This window comes from Coptis chinensis, chromosome 4 (genome assembly GCF_015680905.1).
Source record: "Coptis chinensis isolate HL-2020 chromosome 4, ASM1568090v1, whole genome shotgun sequence".
Classification (NCBI taxonomy): Eukaryota; Viridiplantae; Streptophyta; class Magnoliopsida; order Ranunculales; family Ranunculaceae; genus Coptis; species Coptis chinensis.
The window spans coordinates 92,011,546-92,021,473 of NC_141459.1; the positions used below are offsets into that span (position 1 = coordinate 92,011,546).

Consider the following 9,928-nt stretch of genomic DNA (forward strand, 5'->3'; position numbering starts at 1 on the left):
TTCAATGCAAAGTTCACTGTATGCATTGTCATGTGTAGATGTTTTAATTATTGAATGCATATTAACTTGAGTTTCAAAGAAATCAATCCTCGTTCCCTGCTAAGGAGATGTATGGATATCTGAGATTAATTTAGGAAACAAGTTTTTGTCACTGAGTCGTTGTAGTATAAATGAAGTTTGTGAGTATCTTCTCTGGAAAACTCTCACGAGGCTATAACTCGTTCACTAGGGAATTCCTAGTGGTTTAAGGCCTTGTTGCATATAGTCAATGCAACCGCACTCTGCGAAACGAGAATTAGTTAGGACTACACATTTTGGCCACTTATCTGTTTTAATGTCTCTTCTTTGCTTGAGGACAAGCAAAATGCTGTTTGGGGGTATTGTGATAAGCACCCAAAACTGTAATATGAAACCCCATTGAGACATATAAATTTGGTTAATTATGTGTTTAATAATTATGAGATAAATATATTTTTGTACTTTTGCAGATATTCGCAGTAAACATTAAAATATTGGTTAAACCCGCGTTAAAGCACGGGGAACGACGTATATATGAATTCTTCCAAATCAGCCATGTAAAGCCCAACAAATCCGCACAAAAGCATCAAACTTCCGAAGCTCTTACATCTTGAACCAGGATTCCGAATGCGACAAGTGAGCTGCTCAGACAATCAGGGCAATGAACTCTACGCATAGGCGGGAAGTTGTAAAATTGCCAAAAGACCGGACCGCCACTGGACTGCACATGGACCCACTATACGGGCCCTACAAGATTTAATGAGTCATCAATCATAGAGCATGTCAAGACAAAAATGCCAAATTATTGGTGCAAAGTTGACACTTTGCATGTAATTAATTAGATTAGGTGTTAATAGTGAAAAAAAAAATGCAAGGTGTCACTTTGTTTTAATGTGGTGGATAAAAAGGAAGTAAATGTGGTTTGATGTTTCACGTGGGAGGAAATAAGATTTCTCTCAAATGGAGAAGAAAACAAAACAAGGGGGGACACTCCATTTACTCCCTTGACTTATTTTCCTTTACCATGTATTATTTTAGTTCCTTAGTTTTAGATAGTTTTTAGTTTTTGGTTTTGGAAACAAAAGTTTGTAATAGTTTTAATGGAGGAAACCTTGTGTTCCTCTTGAAAAATTCTCACTTCTTCATGCAAGTGAGTTTATAAATAAATAGTTTCTTCTTTTTGTTCTCTCTCTCTCTTTTTACATTCCACACTTGATTTAGTTTTAGCCCAAGGATCATGAGCTAAACCTTCCCTTTGTGGGGAGTTAATAACACTCATGTGAGGGAAAAGTCTTGTTATTTGGTTTAGTAAGTGTTTAGGAAGAACAACTAGGCTTACATCCTATCCCAAAATGATAGTTGGTGTAGAGTCTAGTTAGGGATCAAGTGATGAGCTTAGAGATAAGTTATTGTTTGGTTCCACATGCTAGCATGTATGACCTTAGAGATGAGTCATATTTGTTAGGGATCAAGTTTCTTTTAGTAAAACTTGTCTATGAGTTCTAGGAAGATTTTAATGCACTTATAAAAATCAAATAACAAAAGTAATCTTCACATGAGGAGAATTAACTCTCAACTTTTGTTTTAGTAAAATTTTATTGTGTTTTAGTTGCATGATTTCGTAACTTAATGTTTTTAATTTTTGTGTAGTAAGAAACCAAATATTTAGTATTAATATAATCATATTTAAACTTACTCACTAGTTCCCTAAAAGAGTAAAAACCAAGTTGTAAGTAGTCCTAGAATTTAGGTTGGTTCAAATCCTTACTCCAAACTATATGAACACGAAGATCGTGAGTAAGGAAAATCTTTGAATTCGCACTTTCGTATAAGAAGAGATTCAAATCTCTAACGTAACAAAAGGTGAATATCATTCCTTTTGTACCTCAAACTCATTAACAGAATGTGATATTGGTCTAGTAAAGTGGCAATTGGAAGGTCTCTGAGCTCTAAGATCCAACTATTGAAAGACTCTAAGAAATTATTGCATACTTGTTCAACTTTAAATTCCTCAGAAAAGTGAGATCTAGCCCATGTTTCATATCCCTCTTTTTGCAGCCACTTCCATGCATCAATGTTTTCTTTCTTTATCACTTCCATCCACCTTTCAAAGTCTTCTATTTTATATGCCTTTGATGCAGCCCAAGCAAGTTGTTCCATATAGTCACCTTTGAAAAGCTTTTTAAAGTTCTTATACATGTGCCTGAAAAAAAAACTATGTTGTGCTCTAGGGAATAGAGCCTTAACAACTTGAAGCAAACCCTTTTGCCTGTCAGAAATAAAGGTAATAGGCCAAGGGTGCAGTTCTAGCTTTTCAACCATGATACTCAAAAATTCACACCATGATTGCTTACACTCAGATCTACAAATGTATATAGCCAAAGGAAATAGACCATTATTTCCATCTAAAGCAACCATGCTAAGCACCTACCCTCCATATTTCCCTTTAAGAAAACAACCATCCAACCCCACTAATGGCCTATAACCAACTGTAAAACCCTGAATACAAGCATCAAATGCAATACAGACTCCTTCAAACTGAAGTGTGTTAGCATCTCTTGAAACTTTTGCAATTGTAGAAAGACCATTACTCTCATGAATCTACAAACAACTATCAAACATGCAATCAATTTGATAGTTGAAATCACACAAAAAGATATGTAAATTATGAAAACAATTCAAAAGTGTATACCATGTTACATGTTAGAAAAATGGATTTGCTTTGCACAAATGCATTGAGATATGAATGAGCAATTTGTCTCCCAAGTTACCCTACTTGAGATGAAATGTGTTTCTCTTGAAACGGTACGTAAAGTGAGAAAAATATTTTCAAAAGGATGCACTAGTTCGAAACTAGTGCATTATACCGAAAATGTGCGACCTTTCAAAATGTGCACTGGTTCGAAACAGTGAATCATGCCGAAAAGGTGTGACCTTTCGAAATAGGCCCTGGTTCGAAATAGTGCTTTATGCCGAAATGGTGTGTCTTTTCGAAACATGTGACTTTTCAAAGAGTTGCTTACTTTTTTCCAAGAGTCACTGTGTTGTTTCAAGAGGCACCACTCACCTATAAATAGTGGATGAATTTGGAGAGAAAGAGACACCAAATCATATAGAGTTCTGATCTTTTTCTTCTCCCTCTGTTCTTAGTCAAATACTATGTTGTGTTCGCTGATTCCATAGAATTGAAGTGCTAGCTTTCTATAGAAGGAAATTTGTTCTATCTTAGGAGACAGTTTCCCATCAACCTTCAAACACCATGAGGGGGAAATCTGTCTTAAGGACATAGTGATCATCACTAGGCTCGGATTTAATCATTGGTAAATTAGGTTCATTCATTGAACTAAAAGGTTTGTTTGTTTGTTTGATATTAAAGGTTTGTTCATATCAATTTGATTTCTAGTTTACTTAACAATAAGTATATTTTTGGAATAAGTTTCCTACAAACTTAAGATAGATTTTTTTTTGAATTAATTTGGTTGAATTAATTTTGGCTATACTTATTGTTTAGTACAAATGCACTAACAATTTTGAGTGGATTCTAAGTTTCTGTTGGTACGAGTAAGGTCAAAAGATAACATTGCGGATCCGCTTATAAAAGGTTTAATAAGAGAGCAAGTTGAAAGATTATCAAGGGGAATGGGCTTAAAGCCTTTGAGATAATCAACCAAGAGTCATCATAATGGAAAAACAAACCTAGTTGACTGGAGATCCCAAGATTTAGGTTCAAAGGACTAACTAAATTATGTTTGTGACTCAATTAAGCACTGGAGAGTAATATTATACTCTAACCCATTCCTATATAAGACAGTGCATATCTGCCGCGAAACCTAGGATAAGTCAAGCTTTTAATGATTTACTATATCTTGAAAAGTTATGTTATCCAAGTAGAGTATTGCAGGATACTCTTTATAAAAATCACCTATGTGAGTGTGAAGTGGGGCCGCTTCTATGAGAATTATAAGGCAAATGTCTCAAAAGTACTTTCTGAAACCAAGAAGTGTTCAAGGCCAAAATGAACACAAACGTGAGAACCAACAGTATTCAAGAAGGTACTGCATGAAGATGATTGTCTAGATTTATACAAGCGGCTGACAGTTCAAGGACATTAATTGAATTCTACGGATCGTCCAATTAAATTTGATCGTCTTTCACTAAGGCAAGTTCAAGGCCTCCCATGCTACTTGACCTGATACGGTGTCTTTTCATTTGTAGAAGAACAGAAATCCGATTTTTATGATAGAAGAAGCCAAATTTTCATTCATGTGGGGGATTGTTAGAAAAACTGGATTTGTTTTGCACAAATGCATTGAGATATGAATGAGTAATTTGTCTCCCAAGTTACCTCACTTGAGATGAAATGTGTTTATCTTGAAACAGTACATAAAGTGAGAAAAACCTTTTCAAAATGATGCATTAGTTCGAAACAATCCATTATGCCGAAAAGGTGTGACCTTTTGAAATGTGCACTGGTTCGAAACAGTGCATCATGCCGAAAAGGTGTGACCTTTCGAAATAGGCACTGGTTCGAAACAGTGCTTTATGCTGAAATGGTGTGTCTTTTCAAAACATGTGACTTTTCAAAGAGTTGCTTAATTTTTTCCAAGAGTCATTGTGTTGTTTCGAAGAGGCACCACTCACCTATAAATAGTGGATGAATTTGGAGAGAAAGAGACACCAGATCACACAGAGTTCTGATTTTCTCTTCTCCCTCTGTTCTTAGTCAAATACTATGTTGTGTTCGCTAATTCTATAGAATTGAAGTGCTAGCTTTCCATAGAAGGAAATATGTTCTATCTTGGGAGACAATTTCCCATCAACCTTCAAGCACCATGAGGGGGAAAATCTGTCTTAAGGACATAGTGATCATCACTAGGCCCAGATTTAACCATTGGTAAATTAGGTTCATTCGTTAAACTAAAAGGTTTGTTTGTGTGTTGATATTAAAGGTTTGTTCATATCAATTTGATTTCTTGTTTACTTAACAATAAGTATATTTTTGGAATAAGTTTCCTACATTACATAGTATTGGGATCATGTTGTAGCTTTCCCTATAATCCCCATAAATTTGTTGCAGACACTTGAATCTTGCATTCCAAGTTGTCCAATAACTTATATTGACATGAAAAACCCTCATGACTTCTCCCTTTATGAAAACAGGAGTCATGGTTTTAAAATGAACCTTGGACAAAACAATATAAAAGTTACTATATTAGTACTATTTAAACTCTTATAGTGAACTCCAAACACTTATAATTAACTGACCGTTAGTTGATCTTCAATTTTTCTAACAACCCAATTTGCATTGGACATTCTGTTGAACATATCACAATCAGCCTTACAAGTATGTACTGCCTTCAGTGTATTCAGCCTCATTGTGAATCCATCATCTTGTCTCCTGAAATAAGCTACCCATGGACATTGTACATTCTTTTTGTCTTCCCCCAAACATTTTAATCTAATTCTTAATAAGCCATTCTTCACTAAGTCACCAGAAAACCTATTTGCTACACAAAATTAAAATCAATTATATCTTGTCTTAATACATCAATGTTTGGCCACTTCATTCCTACCTCCCAAACTGTTGGTTTGTTTACAGACTGTTCACTTCCCTCATCTCCATCTTCCATATTATCAGTGACTGCAATGAAGTAAAAAGTCCACTCTTTCTGCAATTACATGGTCCTCCTCATCCTCGGAAGAATGTGTACTCCTATACCCCTCATCATCCTCATTATCATTTATGGGTCTTGGTGCTGGTGGTTGTGGTGGAGGTGAAAACTGTGTTGGTGGAGCTGACTTGTTTGGTGATGTGGACTTTGAAATGTGTGGAGGAGATGCATTGGCTATAGGTGGTGCTAGAGGTAAAGTCTCAGGATCAGGACATGTTGCTGAAATGATAAGTGCTATTGGTGGTGGATTTGAAATATCAGCTGGAGCTGAACTATTAGGTGCTATTGGTGGTAAATCATCATTCCATTCTTCCTTTTCCTCATAATCATCTAATGTACCAAGACACTTATTTGTATAAAAATCATTAGTATCTTTGATGATTGAATTCTTCTTCTTTATACTTCTTCTCATTTTACTCTTCTTTTTCACATTCTTCCTTAGCTTTGGAGTTGAAACTTGTGGAGTTGGTACAATCATTGTTTTCACCAACTCAATAAGTTCCCCTTCAAATTCCATAAATACATGACTCCACCCACTTATATTTTCCTTAATGTTAGCCCACATTTGCATCAAATCATATATTATCATTCTTAACATATACCTTCTCACCATTACAAAGGTACAATACTTCAAACACTGCACTAATATCAAACAAATAGTTTTCCTTAAGATCATCTACTAAGTCCATATAATTTATCCTATCCCCGTCCACATTCCTCATCTTCTCCATAACACCACCTCTATAATTATCATAGGCATATAGTGAACCATCAGGTGCCTCTTGAAATGCCCCATGACAATGGAGCATTAAGTTTCTCTTAGCCAAATAATCCTTTTCCATTTGTGTTTGATACAAATTAATTACAGTTAAGTTAGAACAAAACAAACAAGATGCAATATTTAGATATGTTACACGTTATTAAAGTTACATTTCTTACTTAACATACTTAAAACCACTTAAAAACATGTTCAAACATTAAAGGTTTGAAATTTAAGTAACTTACCTTGAGCTCAAATTTGGATCACGTGTAAGTAACTACCACCAAGCTATTTACTTGAGCTTAAAGCTATCTACTTGCGTTTTTCTTTTGTCTACTAAACCAAAATAAGTTGGATTTGTAAAGATGGAACCATTTTCATCATGTTTGAGTTGTCAGTGAACAAGATAGCAAATTTGAGTGATCTTTTGGCTAAGAAAATGTGTTCTTACAGAGCTGATGAGACGTGTTATGCATGAAAATTTATGAACCGTTGATTTCACTTCACAAGATGTTGACACATGGCACATGAGGGAAAATGATTGAGGGTAGTTTGGTCAATTCAAGTTAGCAAGGGTATTGGGTGTCATTTAGGGAAAATATTTGGGTTCATTGGATTAAATGAGAGGGATGATGCCACATGTCAATTTGCAAGCTTTTGGTCTTGATAGAGTCAATGGGCATTTTCGTCATTTTGCCTCCTCAGGGGTAAATGTGTCTTTATACATGCACAAAACGGAAATAGTTGAGTCAGCTGTGAATTTGGGGACGTAAGTCTAATATGCAAAGAACTGGAGACGGAAGTCTAATTTGATAAGTTGGTTGCGACATAAGTCTAAAAAACTGAAAAAATAAAAAGAAACACTTTTGCTCAGCAAGTTCTCCAGATCTTTTTGTAGCCTGTTTCCCACCAAGCCACCCTATACATAACACGGAACAAGAACGAACATGGTTGATTAACAACAGCAAATGCCCCCTTTGTAAGATCTTCAGTAGTTGGTTGATTAACATTTTCTTGTTTTGTTTATGTTTGCGTATGCTTAAAAATGTTGAGTCCTATTACTGACGGACTCCATATTGTGTTGGGCAAACCCAAAAAAAAAAACAATTATTACAAATGTGTCATTGGTCCCAAAAAGTCTAAAAAAAAAACAAATATTACAAGTGTGCCATTGGTCCCGAAAAAATGAATTCGAAAACCCCAAGCTTAAACTACCCGGCTAGGTCGTTCATTGTGCAAACCGCGATTCATTGTTGATCGAACCCAACGATGTGGCCACACCGTTTTGGATCGAGTCCCAACGATGTTTGACTAAGTCCCAAACGACTTGGTCACATCGTTTGAACTTTGAGAAAAAATATAAAGTTCTCGTTTTTGGCCTCTTTGGGGATTTGAACTTTGAAAAAATATAAAGCCTTTTTGGCCATTTGGCCACTAAAGTCTCAAACGCCAAAAAATAGAATTTTATATTTTTTCAAAGTTCAAATCCCAAACGGTGTACACCGTTTGGACTAAGTCCCAAACGACTTGGCCACACCGTTTGAGACTTAGTCCAAACGGTGTGGCCACATCATTGGGGACTCAGTCCACACGGTGTGGCCACATCGTTGGGTTTGCACAATGGACGACCTAGCCGGATCGTTTAAACTTGGGGTTTTCGAATTCAACTTTTTGGGACCAATGGCACACTTGTAATATTTGTTTTTTTTGGATTTTTTGAGACCAATAACACACTTATAATAATTGTTTTTTTTGTTGGAGTGTGCCCAACACAATATATGGAGTCTGTCAATAACAAATACCAAAATGTTTTGTTTATTAGTTCTGCTTATTCACTATTACCTATCTCATCAGTCATACAAGTCCATCTTGCTTTGATATCAGAACACACGCCAACCACTTTTTTTTTGGATGAAGTACTAAGCTTTTGTTTTCATTTATTCAGAAGACTAGATTTACATATGCCCATGGCATTATTCAGTACATCAAAACAAACAAACTTTCAGTAGTATACACATTAAAGTCTTAATACTTTCACTCTCCCTGGGAGGAGGATGACAACGACAAGAACTAAAAACAACAACAGCTAGGAAATATTTCCACATCCCTAATACTTTCACGCGCTCTCTCTAGCCAATACGAGGTACTTTAATTACCTTTCCTTTCTTATCGACCCAAACCCACACCCTGGTGCACCTGTAGTCCATGGTCACTATTGTTCCTTCCACCACGACTATGGCATCTACCATTTGATACTCCTTCTCTATTTTAGTTGCTGCGGCGTCCCCATTGATCCCTACTAGCTCGGGCCATGAATTTTTCCCTGCAAATATTGTGAAAAGGAATTACTGTAAGTTATGTTCAATTTCTTATGAACAACAAATGAATCACTACTTTCCGGATGAAACTTCAACTTGCCTAGGCAATGTGTATGTGAAGCCATTTTGGTTCTCTGTTGATTAGATGGTTATCCAAGTGCATGGATATATAGTGTAGTGCAGCTAACATGTGTTCATTTAATCTTCCAGTAAGACTAAAAAATGGGGTTGGTGCTGTTTGCACGTATAACAGCAGGTTGATTTTGTTGTAATCTTTTTGGCATTTGCTTGATTTTGTTGATCTTTAGCAAGTTAAAGTGTGAGTTTAGTTGTGTCACGTAAGTTGTGGTTTTCCACTTTGACACTACACCATATCTGTTCAAAAAAGACAAGACAAATGGTCATTTTTCCAGTAAAAAAAAAACACTTTTAGGTGACCTATGGTGACCCATTTTTTTTGTAGCCTTTTATTTTCTACCCACTTGACAAGTGTCGTTTTTATTTTTCATTTTTTTTAAAAAAAATGCCGAATTAGGGCCAAAAAATACCCCTAGCCCAAAATCTACTAAATCATGGCCTAACAAAACCTACTACATACAGACAAAGCCCAATCCAAGTCAATTGAGCCCAATTCTTCCTTAGCCCAAAATCTATGTAGAAGCCCAAATAAAAACAATGCCTACATACATATAATGCCCAGTACATGCCCATTCAATTGGATCAATTTATATCCTAACCCAAAATATTTGTAGAAGCCAAAACTATAACAAAGTGAATAATGGTCCATCCCACAACACTTAACAAGCCCAAAAAGTGACAATAGTTCCAAAAAGTTCATACCTAAAACGGCTAGCGTCAGATTGCCCCTAAAGGCAAGTTTCACAAACTTTAAAAAAAAAAAAAAAATACAACTAGCACATAGAACTACCAAGTACCAACCAACAAAAGGATTTGATATCTTTCTGCTGTCCATAAAAGATAAGAAAACTCAACCAAAATATTTAGTCATTAAATGGTACTAAGTTCCTAAAAAGTTGAGAATATTCCATCCATAGAAACGAAACAGAAAATACTGACATTCCTCTAATAGGTGAATCTTACTGTTGTCCAACTTCGAGCTTCTTTTTCTGCCAAAGCATATCAACTGCACTATCAGCATC

General features: G+C 35.7%; 1 protein-coding gene across 1 annotated transcript; it reads right to left on the minus strand.

The window, feature by feature from the left end:
* Window positions 1-1,866: 1,866 nt before the first annotated feature.
* Window positions 1,867-5,648, minus strand: LOC147505660 (uncharacterized). Its single transcript, XM_086605601.1, has 4 exons — window positions 5,620-5,648; window positions 5,284-5,518; window positions 2,450-2,619; window positions 1,867-2,380 (listed from the first exon to the last, which is right to left on the minus strand). Exons 1-4 carry the CDS (start codon window positions 5,646-5,648, stop codon window positions 1,867-1,869), a joined length of 948 nt encoding a protein of 315 aa, XP_086461727.1.
* Between the last annotated feature and the right edge of the window lie 4,280 nt (window positions 5,649-9,928).